The 21,997-nt window shown below is 57.4% G+C and overlaps 2 protein-coding genes and 1 long non-coding RNA gene across 6 annotated transcripts in view; 2 read left to right on the top strand and 1 right to left on the bottom strand.

Moving 5' to 3' along the window:
- Positions 1–693: 693 nt before the first annotated feature.
- On the top strand, positions 694–9,740 carry PTMA (prothymosin alpha). Of its 4 annotated transcripts, none has more exons than XM_068200550.1 (5): positions 694–856; positions 4,961–5,032; positions 5,702–5,798; positions 8,356–8,429; positions 8,882–9,740. In XM_068200550.1, the coding sequence occupies exons 1-5, from the start codon at positions 812–814 to the stop codon at positions 8,927–8,929; spliced, it is 336 nt and encodes a 111-aa protein (XP_068056651.1). In that variant the 5' UTR covers positions 694–811; the 3' UTR covers positions 8,930–9,740. The 4 variants fall into 4 exon arrangements, with proteins under 4 accessions (XP_068056651.1, XP_068056653.1, XP_068056654.1 ...); XM_068200552.1 differs by having other exon boundaries at positions 696–856; positions 5,702–5,792; XM_068200553.1 differs by having other exon boundaries at positions 697–856; positions 5,705–5,792.
- An 8,100-nt stretch (positions 9,741–17,840) lies between these two features.
- Positions 17,841–21,273, top strand: LOC137479882 (uncharacterized). The gene is made up of 2 exons (XR_011002574.1): positions 17,841–18,169; positions 19,307–21,273. It is a non-coding gene; the product is annotated as an uncharacterized lncRNA (long non-coding RNA).
- Positions 20,743–21,997, bottom strand: part of PDE6D (phosphodiesterase 6D) — a 34,757-nt gene continuing 33,502 nt past the window's right edge. The window contains exon 5 of the mRNA XM_068200548.1: positions 20,743–21,375. Within this exon, the coding sequence (XP_068056649.1) occupies positions 21,294–21,375 (82 nt within the window). The 3' untranslated portion in view covers positions 20,743–21,293. The remainder of the gene's footprint in view (positions 21,376–21,997) is intronic.

Raw genomic sequence — 21,997 nt, 5'->3', positions numbered from 1 at the left:
GCCGTATCTAACAGGGAGCGGCGGATGAGGAGCATAGGGAAGCTCCCGGTGCGCTTCAAAGCCTGAACTCGCAGAAGGTTGAGGAGGGGGAGGGGAAGTAGAAGCAGCTTGGGGACTTTTTTTTACCGTAAAATAAGCAAACGGGTGGGAATCCCGCATTTCTGCGCGGCAGGCAGGGCGGGCCGCCCCTCCCCGCTCCCCCCAGGGGCGGCCGCGGTTGTTGTGGCCAAAGTTTCCGCGGGGCGCCGAAAACACAGGGAACGGGGTGGGGGAGGGATAGCGGGATACCGAAGGGATGGGGGGCTGCCCCGGGACCACCGGCGGCCCCGTGGGAGCACGGCTGGGGGAGGGCAGCGCCGGTTCTCCCGCATTACTGTTATTATTCTTATTTTTATCTCTCATTATTTCCCCTCCGCCCCTCACTCCCGCCCGCCGCCTAACTCGGCGGGAGGGGCGGGGCGGAGGCGGCGGGGGCGGAGGTAGCGCGGGGGGGGGCGTGGCTCTGCGCCCCTCTGCGCCCGCCGCGCTGAGGCCGGGCCCAGCTCATCGCCGCAGTGGCGGCGCTCGCCGGCTCCTTTAAGCGGCCGTGCCCCATTGTTTGCACCGCGGCCAATGGGCGCCCGGCGGCCGCGGCGCGCGCGGCCAATGGGGCGCGGCGCGGGGCAGCGCGCGCGCCGCCCCCCGGCTCTATAAGAGGCCCGGCGGCGCCGCGTGAGTTCCCACTGGCTCGCGCAAAGCCATCTTGGCATTGTTCTGCCCGCCCGCCCGCGCCGCCGCAGCCCCGCGCGACACAGCCCCGCACGCCCCCGCCATGTCCGACGCGGCCGTGGACACCAGCGCTGAAATCTCCGCCAAGGTGAGCGACCCGCCGCCTCCCCGCGCCCTGCTACACGGCTATTTTTGCCCCTCTTTTAGTGTTTTTTTTTTCCGAGCGATTTTTGGCCTTTTTTTTTTTTTTTTTCCCGTTTTGTGTTTTTTCATCGGAATTTTTTTTTCCCCCTGCCTGTCCCGCCCCCTCGTTTCTTCCCCCTTCCCCCTCCGTCCTTCGCGTTGAAGTTGGTGGCGCGGTGCGGAGCCGGTGCCGCCGCGCTCGCTGTGCGGGGCTGCCAGCGCCGTTCCTTTGTCTACAGCGTGCGGGAAACGTGCTCGCCGCCTCTGCCGGTGCTGCCGAGCCCCGCCGCTCCGCGTCCCGCTCTCTCCTGCCTTTCCTTGGGACAGTAGCTGGCCATCCCGCTGCGGAGGGGCTCGGGGAGCCGGGGGGGGTACACGCACGGCAGTGCCTCGGCACCCGGCAGCGCTCGCTCATTCAATCCGCGGTGCGGGAGCTTGACAGCCCCGTCAAACTTGTGTTCCGCTCGGCCCCGACGCTGCGGGGGGATGTGGGGGGAAGCGCTCCGGAACACGCACGGGGAGGGGGGGGGGGCGCGCAGTGTCTGTTGTGGAGTTGCTGCCGAAAAGCGGGGTGGGCGGGTGGTTGCTATTTCGGAGTTGCGCCCGGTTCATGCGGGAGGGGCGTCTGCTGTGGCGGTGTTATCCCTGGAGGGGGGTGGGGGGGGACGACACACAGTTGTTTTTTCGGCGTTACCCCCCCGGAAGGACGGGGGGGGGGCATTTGCGGTTTAGGTACTACCCCGTATTGGGAGTTACTATTTCGGAGGTGAACAGGAATAGGGGGTGATCCTGAGCTGTTCCGGCGGGGCTTTTGTTATTTTTGGAGTTACCCTGATGGGGGCACCGCCGCAGTAGGAGATGCCCCGGTGTGTTGGGGCGGCGGGGCTGAGGGCGCCGGCCGTGGCCCGAGCTCCTCACAGCTGGGATAACTTTGCGAGTCGCTGCTGGAGGTGATGGGAAGCGGTTGGGGAGCGCCGGTTCCAGCCGGGAGAGACTCTCCCGGGAGTCCCCGCTGCGGTTCCCGGCGCACGCCTTTGTCTGCGAGTCGCGGCGGAGCGTCCCCCGGGGGGACTGCGCTCCCCGAGCGGCCGCGGTGCGCCCCGTTGAGCCCGGGGCCACGGCCGGAAAAGTTGCGAGCGGACCCGACTCGGGCCGGTGCGTGGGAAGGCTGCGGGGGACGTGCCCCGCGGCCTCCTTACCCTGCGCCCCGACTGGCCCCGGGTCGCGCCGCTCCCGGGGGAAGCGCGGTTGGAGGAGGGGGGAAAAAAAGGGGGCCGGGAGGAGGGTTTATAAAAAACAACCAACAAAACGCCGTTTCTGGCAGATTTCGATTTCACTTCTGTTTCCCGCTCCCGCAGCCATGCCGCTATCCCGCCTGCCCTGCCTCCGTTCCGGGGCCGTAGCTTGGTCGCCGCCGCCTCCGGCTCTCCCGCTGCCGGGAAGCGGCGAGGCGGGTCGATCCCCATCCTTCCCCGGGGGAACGGGGCCAAGTTTGCCGTTAACCTTCCCCTGCCCTTTTTCACCGCGTGCGGGAAGGGGCCTCGTCTCTGGCTCACCCTCCTGGGGGCGAAAAAGGTTCCGCGGTGCAGGGCGGGCGGAGGCGCGCACTGGCGGCAAGGTGACCCCCCCCACACCTCAGAAGCGCGGAGGCACCGAGGCCGCTCGCTCTCGTCCCGCCTCGCCGTCCGGAACGCTCCCGGGAGGCGGGGATGGGGGGGAAGGGGGTTCCCGCCCCTCCCGGGCGCCGCCCCCGGCCGGTGCCGCGGGGCGCCCACCACGTGCGGGCCTGGGAGCCGGAGTCTGCCGCGCCGCCCCCGCCGGGACTACAGCTCCCGGCAGCCCGCGGGGCGCCGCGCTGGCCGCCGGCCAATCAGCGGGGCGCGGAGAGTGGCGCGCGGTTTGAATGGCGGCCGCGCGCGTGGCGGCGCGGGTGAGCCCCCTGGCGGCGGGAGGCGCGGGCTGCGGCGGTGCCTCGGTCGTCCCCGGGTCCTGATTTCCCCCGCTTCCCACAGGCGGGAGCGAGCCGAGAGCGGGGCAGAACGTAGAGCTTTCTGAGCTGGTGGTATGCGGCTCTACACCGCTGCTATTCATTCCATTGACAAACAGCCCTGACACACCTATAATTAGAGGCTCTGTCCCAGTCTTGGCACCGGAGCAGCTCTGCTGCTGCACCGGCCCTTGGTCTGGATGCTCCTGCGCATATCTGTTTGTGTTGGGCTGGGAAAGGAAAAGGGGGAATCTGATGCTCTCTGCAACCCTGTTGCTACCACAAACTTCATGACCTGGCATCATGATGGTGGTTAAACTGAGAGCATTTTCAGTGATGCAGTAAAGGTCAGGGCTGGAGATCTGTACAGCTAGAATGCCCAAGAATGAGCTGTTCTTTCACTGGGAGAATTATTTGCAGTTTGTGAACAACTGGCTTTAAAAAGAAGTGTTGGGCACATTGAGAGATGGAAATTCTGACTGCTTGATTTGCTCTGTTTAACGTGGGAACTGCTTTGTTGCCCTTGTGCCCATGTGCCTGGTGTGATGCAGCAGCTGTCGCCCAATGATGCATAAGAGGCCAAATGGTTGTGATCAGTCTCCAGGGAACAGGGCAGTGTAAAACTGCCACTGACAGTGTATAACTGGTGGAACTCGGCAGTGTGGAGGAGGCGGCCTGGGATATGTGTGTGAGCAGTGAAAGGAGGAGGGAGCTTGTGTGTTTGTTTTACTCCAGACTCCTGGGTTGGTTTGCTTAGGTGAGGTTCGATCAACAGGTGTTGTTCCCCCTCAAAGCTTTGTTCCAGGGAAAGTCTTTCCTCAGTGCACTTGCACTGGCAGCCTGTGGGTGCCTCTGGAAGCAGCATCTGTCTAAGTAACCTGTTGGTCTAAAATGCCTGTGCTGCCTCCCCTGCGCAGTCTGCAGGGCGGTAGAAACCCTCCCAGAAGGAAGCAGTGATCACACTAGCAGGGCCAGGGCCCTGCTCTTCCCTGCCGTGTTCCCACGAGGCAGTGGCTCCCGGGAGTGAAAGTGCCCGCTGTCTGTGGGCGGCACCGGCAGCTGCAAAGGGCTGGCAGGAGGGGGAGAAGCCACCACAGTGGAGCAGGAGCTTCCAGCAACTATCAAACACCTCATGGTCGCTGCTGAAGCCGGCTGTGGCTGTGCTGCTGGCCCTGGGGAAAGGCCTCCCTGCTTTCCTTGGCTGGGGTAGTGCTCACTGTGCTGAAGGATCTCACTCCAGTTGATGGAGGAACAGAAGGGGGGAGGAGGATGCAAGCAGAGATGCCAGTGTTAAATCCAAGTGTTCTTAATGCGGGAACATAAAGTTGGATCCTTTCAGCCTGTTTGCTGAGTGACTTGGCATGACATTTTGACAGTGATCAATAGCAAAAACACACAAGTTCCCACTCTGCTCGCGGTGGAGGCTTGAACCAAACTAGCCAGGCATGGCTCTTGGAGCAGTGTAAAAATAGACTTCTTCCCCCACCCCATCCTGTTACACTTTAAGCTGTGAGCTGGATGCTGGAGCCTCCTCTCTGCTGCTGTGAGAAAGACCAGGCGTGTAATATTTGCCGTATGATTTTCACTAGGCAGGGCAGAGACCACAGCCTCTGCTAATGAGTCTCTGGGATTTGTTCCTGCTGCGAAGGTACTGAGCAGCCATGGATGCCCGCAGCCCCAGGACGGCGGAGCCCGTCCTTTGGACAGGGCTGCCGGCTCTCCATGGCATTGCAGGAGCTTGTGTGGACTGTGCTAAGATGGGCAATCAGCCAGCTCTGCTGCTGTTGAGCATATATGCAGGCGGCCAGCTCTGTCTGTTTGAGAGCTCAGAGGTGAAACAGAGCAGTCTCTTTTTTAGAGGGCTGCTCTGGCAAGGCTGACTTGGATTGAGATTCGCCCCCATGTTTTCCCGTTCCCAAGGAGGAGCCAGAACGTGGCGACCAAATCACAGAACAAATCTGTACGAAGAGAAACCAGCGCCTGCTCTCGCTCTCAGACTGTGTTTTTCACACCTGATCTGCAGCTTCTCTGACCCAGACACCTGGAATCGGGGTGACTTCTCTGCTTTTCTGCTCCTTCCAGGATCTAAAAGAGAAGAAGGAAGTTGTTGAAGAAACAGAAAATGGCAGAGATGCACCAGCCAACGGCAATGCTGTGAGTATGGCTGCTATCTGCTTGGAGAGGCAGTCTGTCTTTTTGTTCTCTTCTTGCTTTTACTGCAAGTTTGTCCCGAGCACTGTTGAGAGGGGATCCCTGTAAATGGCAGCCCTGAGCCCTGCGAAGCCCTCAAGCCTTCGGTGCTTGACGTTATGCAGGCGCTCCCAGCCTGTGGGCCGGCGGTTCATGTGTGTGCAGAAGAGAAGGGCTGGGCTTGGATTCCCTCCCTGACAGCTGTGTGAGCCTGTCCAGTACCAGCTCTTCCCTGGGCAAGGATAAAGAGGAAACAAATTTTAAAACCCACTAGGATTTACAGTGTTACAACCAGTTGAGCTGGGAAATACATCATGTACAACTAAACTGGTTGGTTTCCTCTTTTAGCATGCTGGAGGAAAATCACTGTGCCACATTTCAATGTGTCATGAGAGCCATTAGAGGCTTTGTCTCAAAGCTGCAGCCCCAAGTTACTGTGGGCTTGATCCTTCGTGCCTGGGCTGTCTGGGTTGCGTGGAGGCAGGCAGAAAGTGGGATGTGTGCCCAGGGCTCTGGTGGGCTGGTGCTTTGCTTTCGGCAGGAAAGGTGGGAATACGCGCTTGTGCTGAATGTCTCTTCCACCTTCTCCCTTTCCCAGTGCATTTTTTTTAAGTGATGTTTTGTCTTGCCAAGGAGAACGAGGAAAACGGAGAGCAGGAGGCTGACAACGAAGTAGACGAAGAGGAGGAGGAAGGTGGTGAAGAAGAGGATGAGGAGGAAGAGGGTGATGGTAACTTTGTTTGTTCCCCCCACCTCTATCCCACAGCGGTGTCCTGCTCTGGACAGCAGGCTCTCGGGAAGCAGAGGCGAGCAGAGAGCAGCATCTCCCCCTCGCGGCTGTGGGCAGAGAGCTCCCGCAAGCCAGGCTCGCTCCTTCCTTGCTTGCCTGAGCCACTGCTGCTGGGAGTGAAGTCAGCCTTGAATTCCTTCCAGCAGGTTGAGGGCAGATTCCTTCCTCCCTCCCTCTGGCCAGACGGCACCTTACCGCGGCGCTGAATAAGCGCATTAGCCCTTCCTTGCGAGTAGTAAAATCTGCCCTTGACTCCTGTGAGCACAGCTGCTGCTGCAGACACCGGCCCTGACCAGTGGGACAGGGACAGCCCTTGGTGGCCATGCCTTGGCCGAGGCACAGAGGATGTGTCACCATGCTTGTTCATGGAGCAGCGTGATGAGAGGCTCATGCAGCCCTCTTTCCCAGGCTGGATGCCGTGTGGAAACGAGCAGAGGAACCTGTGGCTCTTACCTGATCCTCCAGCTGGAAGTAGATAGGCTTGCTTTGAACCTTCTATGGCTGCAGTGTCCCGTGTCCCCCTGCCCTCTGCTGCTTCCTGACCTGACCCAGCCTAGATACGGGTTTTGGCAGCAGTGGACTTGCCGAATCACTTCTCATCCTCCCTGCTATTATTTTTTTTCCCCAAGATCTGCTTAGATGAATAATATTGTTTATTTTTATTGCTTGTTAAGGCTAGGAGAAAACCTTTCTTGTTACGCTGAGATGAACTCAGGGCCCCTGATTATCTGTTACTAGGTTAATCCCTTGTGAATTTTTGGTTTACATGCTGACCTACTAACCTGCTGGCTAGTTTTGGGAAACAGGGACAGGGCTGAAAATTTCATGACCATGAAACCAGTGCTTATTCTGAAAGCGTGAGCCAGGAAAGCCACCTCCTTTGGGGTAGCACTCTCTCAGCAGCCTGCTGTGCCCTTCAGTAGGAATTGCTTCACCAGGAACAGCTGGGAATTTTGACCCTCTTTAACTTGTGGTTTTAGCCCCTGAGTACGGATGCAGTACTGCTGTGTGCTGTCCTGAGCCCATTTACCCCTCAGCCTTACTTGAGGGTGGATGAGATTGGGCATACTTGGCTCTCCCTGCTCCTCTCGGGCAGGAGCAGAGAGGATGCGTGTGCTGCAGGCGCGTGTGTGGGGTGGAAGTGTTGCTTGGATACTGCTGTGACAAACCCGGAGAGCTTTGGTCCCGCAGTGCCAGCCCTGCTCTTCCCAGCTCACCGAACACAGGCACGATTTGGCACGCGGTGCCTGGAGACGCCGTTGCCTTGCGGGGATCCGGCACAGGCTCTGACTGCTGGCACGGGCTCTGTCCGTGCTTGCGCTTGCTGCCCTCGGGCGATCCTTGCCTGAGAGCTGCACCTGAGCACTGCAGGAGAGAGATTTAAAGGCAGCAAGTCCAGCTTGCATCAGCTTTTTTAGCCAAGACTTGCAGCCAAACTCCCAGGGCTTGACAGCAGAGGAGAGCTTGAGGGTATATCTTCCTCTTGCATCTCTCCATCACATCTCATTATTTGCTTTGCTTAAAGCAGCTCAAAGAACTAAAAATGCTCCCAATCAGCTTGGCACTGTCACCTGACCTGCCGGCCAGCCCAGTGCATGTGATGGCTGCCAGGGTGTTGATCCATCGCTGGGAGCTAATCTTGGCCCTTCCTGCTGCATGGGCCACACTGCAGCTGGGCACACGTCAGGAGAGGGGAAGGGAGGATGGGCTGACCTTAATCCCCCCGGCTCTCCAGGCTGCCCATACGTGTGGCTCATGGCAGTGGTTTAAAGCCAGCTTACTGGCCTTAACTCTCTCAGTTTTAGTAGGGTCTCCTGTTACACAAGAGACTTGTCTCGACAGCTGAGAAGCTGTTCTGCCTCTGGGCTTGCCCCTGAGCCCCCGAAACTGGCCAAAGGTGATTGACTCAGTCGTTCTGATCCACTGGCCTATTTGAGCTCAAAGTGGGTCAAAGCCCAGAGCTCGCTGCTCATCCTCCTGGCTGGCTGTAAGATAAGTTGGAAGCATTTGTTTGCTGTTCTGGTAATTAGAAAGTGTTCTGACTCAGAACTAATGCGTTCTGGCTCTCTTAACTCATTAAAGATGAACTAATAGCTGCGAAGGGAAGCAGAAGTAATCTGGAGTGGTTAGGCAGAGCAGCCACTAGAAAGAGTTTTTTCCTCTCTTTTTTTCCCCCCCAATTTTTGCTGTGATTTCGGCACTTGTGGTAGGTGGTGGTTTTGCCATCTCACTGTCTGTGTTACAAATGCAGTGTGAATCAGACTTGAGGCTGCCAATCCTTATTTTCCCTTTGGTGGGTCAGGTCATTTTGGGGATGCCCAGAAAGCCAGTGTCCTCTGTCACCTCTTGTCCTGAGCAGAGTCTGTGCCACCTGGGGAGATGGGGGATATGGCATCACAGTGTGGGGGTGAGCCAGGATTAAACCCAGAGGGGGAGGTGTGTGGTACTGGAACTCTCCCAGAGGGTCTCACATTTCCTCCCTTTGTACTCCATGCAGGTGAGGAAGAGGATGGTGATGACGATGACGAAGCTGAGGGAGCCACAGGCAAACGGGCAGCTGAGGATGATGAGGTAGGAAGAGTAGGCAGCCCCTCAGAGCCACACATGTCCCCAGAGGGCTTGGGAGGGGAGAGGGTGTCAGTGGGGCCAGAAGGGCTGGACTGGGCTTAACTCCGGGGCTGGGATGCTCTGCCTGTGTGCTCCCCAAGTCTCTCCAGGGACACAGCCCAGTTCTCTTTATACACTGGCCTGGTTAGGGGAGTGTCTGCTCCTGCCCAGCGGAGCCCTGGCCCTGGGCTGGGGAGACCTGGAATTGCTCATGGCAGGCCTGGGTGGGGGCACTCAGGGGCTCCCTGAGAAGAGAGGATTTTGCCTGTGGGAGGGAAACACCTGTGGTGCTCAGACCTTGTCTGTGAGGCAGGAGGGGGACCCCAAACTCCCCTGCCTTGGGGTGACTCTTGCCTGCCCCCAGCAGCCCCACTCCCCATCCCCTCTCCTGATTGATGGCTTTGCTTTCCCCCTAGGATGACGACGTCGATCCCAAGAAGCAGAAAACCGATGAAGATGACTAGGCAGCAAAAAAATTTTCTTTTTTTTTTTTTAAATAAGGAGGAAAACAAACCAACAAAAAAAGGCCAGCGCGTCCTCTTCACCCTTGGGACTCCCGTTGCAGCCCCCTTTCCCTCACACAGCCCCTTCCTCCCCCCTCCGCCGTGGTCATCCTCACTAAGTAGAGTGAACCCCGCCCCCCGGCGCGGCGCTGCCACTCAACGAACATGGAAATGATTCGCCCGTTAGCGGGGAGAGAAAAACCCCCCTTCCCCCACCAACCCTCTCCCCCCCAAGCACCAAAACTTCAAGGCCCTGCTTTCTTTCTTAAAAGTACTTTAAAGGAGAATTTGTTTGTATTTTTTATTTACATTTTATATTTTTGTACATATTGTTAGGAGGTCCGCCATTTTTAAGTGATCTCGGATTGACCAAAAGGGGGGCTTTGAAGTGTATATCTCTCTTGTTACCTATCTCTGACTTTACTTGTGGTGTGACCAGGCCCAAACCATTATCTCAAAGGAGAATAAAACAAAACCTTGTAAAAAAAAAAATTAAAAAAGACAAAAATGCAAAAAAAAAAAAAAGAAATTACAATCTTATTCTGAGCATTCCAGTAACTTTTTTTGTGTATGTACTTTAGCTGTACCATAGATCGTGGTTTGTATGAGGTGGCAAGGCCAAAGATAAAAAGGTTTTCTTTTTTTTTTTTTCTGTCTATGAAGTTGCTGTTTATTTTTATTTTTTTCTTTTTTTTGGCCTGTTTGATGTATGTGTGAAACAATGTTGTCCAACAATAAACCGGAATTTTATTTTGCTGAGTTGTCCTAACAAGGCTGCCTCCCAACTGCTGCTTTTTGTTTTAGTTTTCATTTGTTTTAGTTTTTTATTTCTTTCTTCCCTTCTTTATCTCCTTTCTTTCTTTGCTTTGGACTTGGGGGCTGGGAAAAGAGAGAGAGGGGTACAGGGTGTTGATGGGGAGGGTCTGGGCGCTGTGGTGGTTGGGGAGACAGTTTTTCCGTGGCTGTATTCCTGTGGAGAGCTGCACCAGTGTCCCCAGCATGGCCTCTGCATGATCCTGCATGCTCTGGCTGCCCTTGGGCAAGAGGTGGGCATGGGTTAGACTGGGAAACATGGACAGGGACTGTGGGGGCCTGGGTATGGTTTGCTCAGCAATTCTGTCTGCAGCCAAATTTGTTGCGGATTGTTTGGCTTGTGTAGTGGGGATGAGAAACCCATCCTCAAAATCCTTCCTTGCGGTATCTGCTGCAGGTGATTGGCCCCTGGCTGTGGGGTAGGGATGGCTCAGTCTGAAAATGCCTTCCCTCCCTTGGGGCTTGTTTGAATGTTGCTGGCAGTGGGGCAGGAGTCGGTGTCAGCAGGGATTGGATTCAACCAGAATTGGTCATGGGAGGATACTCCAGCCTGCACTGGTCACCCAGCAATTTCTGGGGTGTCAAGTTCAAGACTTTGTAGTGGGACTTGGGGGAGGCAGGCTCAGGTTTTTCTGGATGCTCTAACAAACCAAAATGGCCATAATTTAGCCTTGGCCTCTGCTGCTTTGCTCCTAACCTTCCAACTCATTTTTCCTCCTTCCTCCAGGGTGTGTTGGAGCTTAGAAAAGCTCAGCCTGCTCTGCCAGGTGTGTGGAGTTCGTTTGCAAGAACCTGCTTTGTATTTGTGCTCCCAAACCCTCTCCCTGGCTCCAGGGAGTCCCCTTTCCCTACTGATCCAGGCTGTGCCAAAGCCTCACCAGATGGTCTTTCCTCCTCTCACGCTGCAATCCCAGCAGTCAGTGTTCAGATGCTGGGCCATGATTCATATTTTACTTTTTTTTTTTTTTTTTTAAAGAGGAACCAACCTGCATTTAATGCACTGGCTGCGAGGGTCACAGCCTCTCCTGATCCCCAGGAGCAGCCAGGTCACTTATTCTCCACTTACACCTTAATTATCCACTGAATAGTGCTGGCTGATAGCTTATCAGATTTACTGCCTCCATGCACAGGCCCTATCCAGCCCTGCCTGGGTGAGGGGAGCTTGTGGCAGGGCTGGAGGCAGCACTAGGTTTGGTTATCCAGTTCTCCCATGGCATGGGACATTATGGGAGTGGCAAACGGTGCTGCTCAGTGTCACCGGTGCCACCGTGCTGCTGGGTGGGGCTTTGTTGTGCAGTGCTGGGAGTCGCATCCACATCCTTGTGTTCCTACCACAGCTGCCCCATGTGTGGCTCCTGCATCATGATGGGATGGGTGCTCACGGTGCAAGACTCAAGCTGGTACTTGTAGATTTGAAAGGCAAATTATTCAAATAAGCTTCTGCAGCTGCATAGACAAGGTGGCTGGCTCCAGGTGTCCCTGAAATGTGGGGACCCCGCACACAAAAAGCTGCTTGAGGGCCCAGGGGGTCCAGAGGGGGAGCAGTGCCCTTACTGTCCCCATTGCAGAGAAGGACTTGTCTGCCCTACAGCACCCCAAAAACCTGCCGGTCTTGGGTCATAGGGTCCATTTTGGTGTGGGGTAAAAGAGGAGGCTGCCCCCAGCCTCCCAGGTGGGCACACTAATGTTGGGCAGGGCATGGAGCAGCCAGGCGTGTGTGGGCAGGTCAGAGTGACCCCCAGCTCTACAGCTCCTGCTCTACACCTGGCTGCTGCGAGCCCCTGCAGGCAGTGGTGATGGAGAGGGCGAGCCCCACTTCCTCACCCCCACGTGCCCTGGTGTTTCTGCACGCCATCTCTGCCCTCTCGTGCCTTGGTCCCAGGGGCTCTGGCTGCCCCTACCCGCCCCGTGACCCCGGGGGTGCCCCGGCGTTGCCGGGGCCGGGGCCCAGCTCAGAGCCGGGATCCTCGCAGGGAGCCCGGCCAATCCTCACGTGGCGGCTCAGCCAACCAGCCAATCCTGTGCTGCCACCTGGCTCTTCCGGCCTCATGCTGCCTCCTCCAATCACAACCAAGCAGCCCTCTGATCTGACCAATCATGTGCTGCCACCTCAGCACTACACCACAGCCAACCACGTGCTGCCACTTGTCTCTGCTGCTGCCTCAGCCCCTGCAGCAGCAGCCCACCAATCAGAGCGCGAGGGGGACCGTGTTGAGCCAATCAGGAGCTGCTGCCTGCCGTCTGCCCCAGCTAATCAGGGGCGGCCACACCCTGCCAGGAGCTATAAAAGCCCTTCAGCTCGGGGGCACTGCCAGCAGCTGGGGTCATCCCCGGGTGGAGGAGTTGAGGTCCTGCTGGAGGTAGTTCTTCTGGAAAAGGCTCCCACCTGCAGCGTCCTGGAAGGATGCAGGTGAAACGTGGTGGTTTTTTGGTGCCCAATGCCACAGGGGCCGAGTGAATCCAAAATGCTCCAGGGACTGCTCGCTTGGGTAATGTCTTGGGACAGGGACCAGGAGCAGCAGGTCCCCCCAGCAGGAGAAGGCTTGCAGGAGTCGTGCCAGCTGAAAGTGTCTGTGAAGATCTTGGAGATGGTCTTCCTGAGGAGTTGGCCATGTGCCAGGGTCTGCCCACTGGGAGCTGGAGAGTCCCACCTGCCTCAGATGTTCAGGAGATGATCTCAGCTCTGCCTGGAGGCCAGAGCTGGGCTCTGTGGGGGCTGAAGCCACAGGACAGAAGGTGAAGAGCATGCAGCCATCGTGTGCCTTCAGGCACAGAGTGGTGCTGGGGCCCCCACCCAGAGCTGTGTCACAGGTCACACGTTCAACTATGACCTGCAGAGCAGAACTGCCAGTGCCGCCCCTCGCCTGCAGACACCACATGTCATGAGGGATCCGCTTCCTGCATAAACTGCTGTCACACTGGTCCTGGAGACTGTGGAGGCAAGTGGATGAAGCTGTCCTGAGATGTGCTGGCTGGCTGCTGACCTCTGAAGATGGGTGAGGTAACTCCCACATGAATTACTGGGAGAGCTGCAGGAGGGAGCATCAGGAGAGCCTCGTATGTGCCAGGAGGGACTCGGGCTGTGCCAATATGCTCCAGTGGCCACATAAACCAAGGGCAGCCCTTCCCAAGGATTCTGCTGTGTGTAGACCTCAGCTGAAGCCACCTTTGTGCAGCCTCAACAACCAGGTGGACTGAGAGCAACTCCCATGTTGTTGGCCTGATGCACATCACTCTGGTGGAGCTGTCCTGCCACGGGGCCAGCAGAACCATTGCGGCTCAGCCCATGGCCTGTAGACGACTGAGCCTGGGCTGGCACAGCTGCCTCCAGTCCTGACCTGCCCATAGTGGTGCTACAGCACCGGCTGTATCTTTTGGTTAGCCTCACCCAAAACTTCTTGTTGCATCTCAACAACCCTCATGAAATTTGGAGCACCTTGGGGGCTTGGTGGAGAACCTGCCTGTGGGGAATGCAGGGCTTGGACTGCAAGCAAGACACAGGCTGGGGTTGGTTACTGGTGCAGTTTGGCATTTGGCAGGTACTGGGCAAATAATTGGCATCAACTTAAGAGACTGATGAGTGAAACTGCCTTCTAGGTGTGATTCCTCACACTCACAAACACAGAAGCAATTTTGAGTGGTTGCTGTTGAAAATAAACACAAAGAGCTGCTCCTGCGGTGGAGCAATCGCCTTCTGGCTCAGTATGTGAGGTGTCCCATTGGAACAGACCCCTCAGGAGCGGGCTGTGGAAGGCCAGGGCCTTGGCCAGTGATGGCTCAACTTAACAAGTATGTGCCTCCTAAATGGCTCAGGAATGTTTGTGCACTTGCCTCAAGAGCTGCCTGGTGTGGGCAGGAAAGACCAGCCCAGGCTGAAGAGCAGATGTGGGACCTCTTGTTCCTGTCTTGTCCCTGGCTGCTGTGTCCCCACAGCCTGTCCCCCTCAGTGAGCCTTGGGAGTTCTGTCCCTGAGCCTCGACTTGGCAGTTGGAGGGACCTAGTCCCACAGAGGTCCTTGAGCTCTGAAACCCAGCTGGGTGTTTACCCCACTGCCAGGTCTTCTTGGGGCCACCACCTCAATCCTTTCCCCCTCTGGTGGTGGGAGCCTTGGAGAGGGAGCAGAGCTGGGGTGCCTGGAGCTCCTCCTGTGCAGACCCTCTGAATCCTCCATCCTTGTGTCCATGGCTGTTCCATCTTCTCTGGCTGAGTTGATTCTCTCCAAAGGGCAGGAGAACAGAAGGAAGGGCTGAGAGAGAGCCTCAGCTTTGCAAACCCTGCTGAGCACTGTGAGTCCTGTTCATGGCTGACTGGGGAGCCCCAGATGGAGAGGTGGTGGGCAAGCAGGGGTTGGTGGGCTCAGAGGCCACTGCACACTGCTGTGCTCTGTGTGGGCCAGGAAGAAACCTTGGAGTCAGCGTCCAGTGCTGTCCTTCAGAGCAGATGTGGGCCTGGAGAGGATCCTGCATCCTGTTTGTAAGAAAGCACAGTGTAAGGGGAACAGCTGGGGGTTGAGAAAGCACAACCTGATTTGCTCTTGGAGAACCCACAGGGACGGGATCTTTACATGTGTCCTTTCCTACCCAGAGAGAGGCCTGAAGGCGAGGGGCTCTGCCTGGGTGGTGGGTGGGGATGTGGGTCCTTCTGCTCACTCTGCCCTGGCCTTTGTGGGCATCTCCTTGGGTTCATCTCCTTTGCTGCAGGCAGAGCAGGCTCCTGGCCCTGCTCCCTCAGGGATCTGGGAAGTAGCACCCCTCTGTCAGGGCTCAGGGCAGGAGGTGTGAGGGGGTCTGCAGCTTGTGCCCAAGCTGGAGACCACAGTGCTCACTGGGCATGTGACCACAGGCCGCGCTGAGGAGGACAACGACCCATGGCAAGTACAAGGCACCTGCTCCCTGTCCAGCAGCAGGGCACTGCCAGACCCTGGATCCACAGGCAGAGAAGGGATGTGGCTCTAAATGCCCTGTCTGGTGTGGCAGGGAGTGTGGTCCTGCGTGGGGCTGGAGAGCCTGCACTGGGTTGTCTCTGCCACCAAGTGAGGCCCTGAGGGCACACGAGGGCTCAGAGCAGCTGCCGTGGGGTGCAGCCCCTGCAGGGATGGTGCAGTGCAGGCTGCAGAACCAAATGGTAATAATTGCAGAGGCTGGCTGGTTTCCCATCTTGGGGCTAATCCCCCTTATCCCTACTCCCAAGGTGAGGATGTGCTGCTTCCCTGGGGACACCCCCAGCCTACAACTCCATCCCTGGGATGGACTGTGGAACAAGGCTGCAGCTCTGGAGCAGGGTCTGGAAGTGAGCAGCAGGCAGGAGCAGGACTGTGGGACTGTGCCATGGGAGGAGATGAGCATGGGACACCTGTCCCCAAGCAGGGACTAGAGCTGGTGCTCCCTGCGCTCTGTGCAGCTCCGTGGGGTGGCCATGGTCACCCCTCAGAGCTGACAGGTCCCCAGCAAGGGCTGGGGGCTGTGTGTGGCCTGCTTGCTGCGGCCTTGGGGGCCTGTGCATCCCCAGCTTGGCAGGAACATGGTCGAAAGAGGGATGAAGGCAGGTGCGAGGTACGGAGGTGTCGCTGCCTGTGGAGATGCTGGGACACCTCATCCCAGCTCCGGGCTGCCATGAGGAACAGCGTGTCCAGCCCAGAGGTAGGGCCGCTCCTCTCCTGGGGCACCGCTGCTGGCACGTCCCATCCCGGGTGACCCGGCAGCCTGCAGCGGTGGGGCCGGCCCGAGCCGGCCCCCGGTGGCTCTGCCGGCCGAGGCGGCGACCAGAAGCAGCGTCCTCCCCGCCCGGCCCCCGCGCTGCGCGGCCGGGCGGCAGCGCTGTCTTGCAGCTCCATCTAGTGCTGCGGGATGGGGAAGCCCAGGGAGCCAGGGCAGCGCCGTGGGGACACGCCGTGGCTGTCCCGCGTCCTGGGTCGTGCTGCCAAGGCCAGCCTGCCAGGAAAGCCGGCCAGGCTGGTGGTGATGGGCATGAACAGGCGGCGCAGCGTGGCTGCTGGCCCGGGGCAGCCGGAACTACCTCCCCCGTGCTCCTGCTCTGTGCCAGGGAATTTCCTGCAAGGATTCCGGGAAACATCAAGGGGCGCAGACGTTCCCAGTTCCTGAGCCAAATGTATCTGGCCTCAGCTGCAGGGTTTGACACCTCCTCCCATGGAAATTGGGCCTCTGCCCTCTCCTTGAACACTTAACACTTGCTTCTCTATCAGCCAGGTGGCTCCTGCCCTGTCAGCCCCTCACCCTCAGGACCTTCACATCACTCCTGCATCCCCAGCAGCTTCTTGGGGCCCATGTTCCATACCTGGTGAGAGCGTGATCCCTTCACACGACTTGTCACTGTTCCCCTTTCTCACATTCAGGGCAATGTCAGACCTTTCCGGCCTGGCTTTGGGGACACCAGGACCCCAGCACCATTACACAGTCCCCTCATCCCTTTGCTCTGTGTCCCCTGCTTGTCTCAGCTTGTCACCCCTTCTGGGTGTCTCCCACTCTGCACCCTGCCTGACACTGAGGTGCTGGGAGAGCAGGCAGGATTCTGGTGTAGGGGGGTGGTGCAGGAAAGATTTTGGCACAGAGCTGGATGCCATAAGGATGGAATGCTCTTCCAAAGGGACCGTGGTGATGGTTGGCCCCTCTCTTGGAGTACTGCTGTGGATGTGGATGTCAGATCGACGCTGGCTGAGGCAGCTGCTGAGCCCCAACAGGGATTGCACCCAGGCCCTGTAGCACTGGGGGCGGATGGCCAGAAGCTCCCTAGGGCAGGAGGAATTGGACACCTTGGACCAAGAAAAGGATGCTTTGAATCCTGTATTTGCTCCAGCTGCCCTCCTCCTGTCCTTGGGGAGAAATGGAACTGTGCTCAAGTCACCTGGCAGTGAAACCCCTGTGTCCAAGTGGTTGAGTGCCTGCTTGGGGCTCTGCCTGCTCTGATTTGGCAACTCAGGGGCGGGATCTGTGCCCCCCAAAAAGGAGCAGAGGGACTCGGACCTTCCTATGCCTCCTATCTCCTCCCAGTGCAGCTGAACTGGATGGCAGTGGGTGGGATGGGACGAGACGTTGCTGACCCCGTTGCTGTCCCTTGCCACCTCTCTCTGCTCGCCGTCCCCACGCCCTGCCCACCACCTGCCCGTGCCACCGGCACCTGCGGGAAGGTAAGAGTAGCAAAGCAGACAGCGAACATAACGTGGCCCTGGGCTGTTTGTGCGCCTTTTGTTCGGCAGCAACTTTCATGAACCAGCTCATTAACCACATTAGGGTGGCTCTGCCGCCCCGCCTGAGCCTTGATCGGGCGGGGCAGATTTGGGGCAGGTGCCAACGGGAGCCCCGGTGGCTCTGCCAGGCGGGCAGCTGAGGGCTCCAACAGCAGCCGGGGTGGGTGACAGCCAGGAGGGTGTGAGAGCCTCATGCTTGCGTGGAGAGGAGGAGCCGGCCCTGTTCCCCTCACCTTCATGGCAGCACACAGGGAAGAGTCTCTCACACACCCAGTGCAGGGTCCTGCTCCACAGCCAGCCCCGCGGCCCATCGCGGGGTGGTTCCATTGCCATCAGCCGTGCTTCAGGGAGCCTTGTGGTGTCATGGACCCCGAAACTATGCAGAGAGCTCCCGTGAAACCTAAAGGCTGCTGTGCATCACCCTTCTCCCTCGCTGCCCCGCTGCTGTGCAACAGCCCAGCTTGGAGTGCTCCCAGGCCAAGACATGGCTGGAGGGTAGTGAGGATGGAGCTTCACCCCAGATCTCTGTGTGCCAGCCCCCCAAGCCGTGCACAGCTCTCTCCGCTTCCGATGTGTGGCCCCGACTGCGTGCCAGGCTCTGCTCTCACCGCCAGGTTTCCAAGGCTGCCAGGGTGGCTCACAGCCCTACCGAGGTGGGGGACGAGTTCCCTGCGGCGACTTCCCAGCTGGCAGGGAGCAGCCTCCCGAGCACGTTCCTTGCTCCGAGGCTCTCGCAGAATCAAGTGTCCCGCGTGTGCCGGCGGTCAGGACGCAGCGGTGCCCGCCGTAGGAGCTGTCGAGGCTGGAATGCCCCGGCTGCGAACGGGCCAGGAAGGTCGCGGCTGCCGGCTTGGATTCACCCGCAGCGGCGGCTGCCAACCCGGCCAGTTCCTCTCCCCAGCGCTGCTTGGCCGGCTCGATGCCGAAAGCTCCAGCAAGTGCCTGGAGGCAGCAGCTCCAAGTGAGCCAGGGGTTTTGTGCGTGGCCTGAGCTTTGGGCAAGGTCCTGCGTAGTGAGAGGCTCCTCAAGAGTCTTTGCCAGGTCCTGCCCTTGCCAAAGTTGCCTCTCTTCCACCACAGAGCTTTTCCCTTGTGCAAAGCCCTGCACATGGACCTGGCTGGGGGCAGCTTGGTGGCCCAGAGATGCCTGCCAAGCCTGTGAACTTCCAGGTGGGAACTTATTTAGTAAATAAGAGGAGGAATCACTGTGTTGGTCCTTGCACTCACTTGTGACCCCCAAACTTTACAGAGAGTGGCATGAGGCTGCCCTCAGGTTGCAGCCAGAACTGTCACAGGGACATGGAGGGTTGGTGGCAGTGGGGACACATGCACCCCTGACCTCCTGCTCCCCTCTCTTGCTTTCCAGCCCTACTTTTCCCTTCACTGGCACCTTTGCTGTCCCATGCAAGGGAGCCAAGATCTGACTGTGCCATGCTTGGGCCCTGGCATGGGACATGCCCGTGTCTCCTGCCCATTCTCCCAGGGCTCCCAAATCCCATCAGCCTCACAGGGAAAGGTACCCGCAGCTGCCTGGGGCAAGAACGGGCTCCTGCTCTGAGCACCCCGGGGCCCTTTGCCTGAGTTTTGGGTGGTGGCTGCTCAGACCCCAGTGTCACCCCTGCCCTACGGCCCGGCCGTTTGCTCCCGCGGTTCTTCAGGGAGGCCGATGCCGGCACTGGGCAGGTTCTGGGAGAGGCTGCTCAGGACAGGAGCGGGTGAGCCGCTCCCGGCTATTCCCCACGGAGCCACTGGAGGGCGGCAGTGACCCGCGGTAGCGGGGCCCGCCGGCTCCGACGGGGCGAACTGGGCGAACTGGGCCAGCCCGGGCAGGGCGGGCGCGGCCGCGGAGGGAAGGGGCTCCGGAGGCCCCCCCGAGCCGTCTCAGGCCCCGCGTCCCTCTGGGTCCCTCTCACAGGGCTGCTCACCCGGCGGGAGCCTTAGCCACGCGTGTCGGTGGCCACTTGAAGCCCCGCGGAGCCTCCAGCGTGAGCGGCCCCGCAGGGAGCGCGTCCCGCAGGTGCCGGGGCGGTTAAGGGGCTGTGGGAATTCACAGCTTGTCTCACAGAATGATGTGGGTTGGAAAGGATTTTTAAAGGTCACCTAGTCCAACCCCCCCCTGCCATGAGCTGGTCCAACCAGGTCAGGTGCTGATCCACTGACCTGACCTGATCTGGGCAACCTGTTCCAGTGTCTTACCACCCTCATCCTAAAAAATTCCCTCCTTGTATCTAATCTAAATTTATCCTCCTTGAGTTTTAAAGTCATCACCCCTTGTCCTATAGCTATGGGCCCTCCTAAAAAGTCTGTTCCCATCTCTTACAGGCCCCTTCAAGTACTGGGAGGCTGCAAAATGGTCTGTCTGGAGCCTTCTCCAGCCTGAACAACCACAGCTGTCTCAGCCTGTCTTCACTGGCAAGCTGACCCTTCCCTCTGATCATTTTTGTGGCCTTCTCTGGACCTCCTCCATCAGGTCTGTGTCTTTCCTGTACTGACACCCCAGGGCTGGATGCAGCACGCCAGGTGATGTCTCATGAGAGTGGGGTATAGGGGCAGAATCATCTCCCTTGACCTGCCGGCTGTGCTGCTTTGGATGCAGCCAGGATATGATTGGCCATTAGAAGGAAAAGGCAGCAGGGCAGCCTCAGACCCACTGAGAGCATCTGTCCCTGTGCTCTGGGTCAGTCCTTGTTTGTAGCTGAGCTTGGCAGAGGTGGTGCCTGCTCCCTGTCTCTGCTGGACATCTCCTGTGTGGGTCTAGCAGGGTGTCTGCCTTACAACACAAAGGCACCTGCTCTCAAGACTTTCAACCTTTTTTGTTTTTCCTCTCTGGATACCTTTGTGTCGCTGTTTGCACAGAAGTCCCACCCTCACTGGCTGTCGTTCTGCTGGGTGCAGTTTTGGTTGATGTCTCTCTCTGAAGGCTGGCCTAGGGTGGGTCACACTGCTGACAAGACTCTGCCCTGCGGGTGCCCCAGGCTGGGATCCATGTGAGGTCTGGTGAGAAAGCTGCTGTCATGGCTAATGGGGATTAATGGTCCAACTCCAAACCCCCTAAACAATATTTACTCTGTATCCCTCCCACTCACACCCAGTGGCTGAATCCAGGATGTGAAATGATGCCTTTCATTTCCCTGTGGCTCTAAGGATCTCAAGCCCAGCAACAGGACAGGCTGACCAAGGCACGGAGTGATTACACAGCTGCCTGGGATGTTCAGGAGCAGAAGCTGAAGATGCCCTTTCCCACAATGTCCATGTGCTAGAGCCGATTACAAACTGCAGGGAAAAGTGTCAGCAGGGCTGGAGAAATCTGTCACAGAAAAAGTGCTGCTGTGTGTCATGGAAGCCTCCACACGTGGGGAGTGTTGGTGTCAGCAACTGCAGCCCCAGTGGAGCTCCAGGGAGCCCAGCCCAGCACGGGAGCGATGCGTGTGGGCTCAGGGGAACATGGGTTTTCCAGAGGGGCTTGAGTGTCCCCAGGCACTTGGAAAAGCAGAATAGTGTGCAGTGCTGCTCGAGAAACTGGTGACAAGGGGACAATCGGCCTCAAGGGATTAACAGACAGAGGGGAGGCCAAGGAGAAGCCTAGGTCAGAGAAGTCAGGACACCGTTCTGATACAGCCAGTTGGAGGAAGAGAACAGAGATGGGGGTTATGGGAAAGGCAGAGCAGTGGAAAGCCCTGTTCTGCTGCTGGCTTGAGTGATGGGAGTTCGTGCCTGCTGAGGTACATTTTTGTAACAGAAAGGAAAACACACAAAACTGACATTTTTTTCCTTCTTTGGACGGTAGGAATGTTTTAATTGAGAAATTTGTTTTAATTACATTAGGTGATATCACAGTCTATTTTACAAGTTTGGGGTAAGAGGATGTGTGGACCAGTTACACAGAAATCCAGCAAAAGGATAAAAATCTACAACATGAGAAAAATGAAAAGGTTAACTTAACCCCAAAATAAAAGCATTGAGAGTTTGGTGTGAGGGGAAATGGGAGATTATACCAGGGTCCAGAGAAATAGAAAGGATGAGACTAACATAAATTTACAGTATTGGTTCTGCATGACCATCGTTTGCCTGTGTTCAGAGGCAGCCTCTCTTCCTGAGGGCATCACTAAGCAGATGGCCCCATCTCTGAGGATTTGGTCTGGTCTTGTCAGAGAAGAAAGCAAAAGAACTGATGGGCAAAGCTCACAACCCACGTTGAGCTGGTCCCCAGGGTCACTGCCTACAGGAGTGTCTTCCACTGGATAGTCAGGGGGGTTCTGCACCAAGAACTGTATGGAGGAAAACTAAAACAGCTCCAAAAAGCCCCATCTCAAACATAGAAAAGTCTCACTCTGGAAGTGCTTACGAGAAGATCGTCGTCATAGAATTTGGTTTCTATAATAACATTACCACTGTAGGAGGAAAGGTGGAGAAAGAAGAGGTGTTAGAAGGATGCATGGACAGTGATTGCTGCTCTCCACCCTCTCACAAGCCTGGACTCCCACCCTGACCACCCCACAACCTGATCTTTTTGGTTTGGAGCTGCGCACAGTGAGCACTGTCCTGGTCAGGGTCAGTCAGGACTCAGGGATTTCCCAAACACATTCCTCTGGAATGTTCTTCCCATCCCTCCCCTGTCTGAGCATGGTACTGCTCAGGCTGCAGAGTGCTCAGACAGCAAATTCCTGCTCACTCCTACTGCTAAAAATAAACTAGCAGTCCCAACACCTTTAGGCCCCTGTCTCCTGTGGGAATTGTGAAGCCAATGGGAATTCTTTTTTTTAATTCTCCTTCTCTGTCCTCTAGTGCTGAGCAAGCTATATCAACCTACATGTCATTTCCCTTAAGAAGTGCTTAAATGCAAAGACACAAGTATCTTTTATACAAAGGGCAATGGAAATGTGGATTTGGGTGTGACAGAATCTCTGGGAATTTAACTTGCTGAATTCTGAGATTTTGAATCATAAAATCAGAACCATTATAACACCTGGACACCTAAGCAGTGTGATCTTGAAAAGCAAAGCAGCAGTTCTA

The sequence above is a fragment of the Anomalospiza imberbis genome, chromosome 10 (assembly GCF_031753505.1).
Source record: "Anomalospiza imberbis isolate Cuckoo-Finch-1a 21T00152 chromosome 10, ASM3175350v1, whole genome shotgun sequence".
Taxonomy (NCBI): Eukaryota; Metazoa; Chordata; class Aves; order Passeriformes; family Viduidae; genus Anomalospiza; species Anomalospiza imberbis.
The sequence above is the reverse complement of the archived record's forward strand: the minus strand, read 5'-3'. Positions and strand labels throughout refer to the sequence as shown.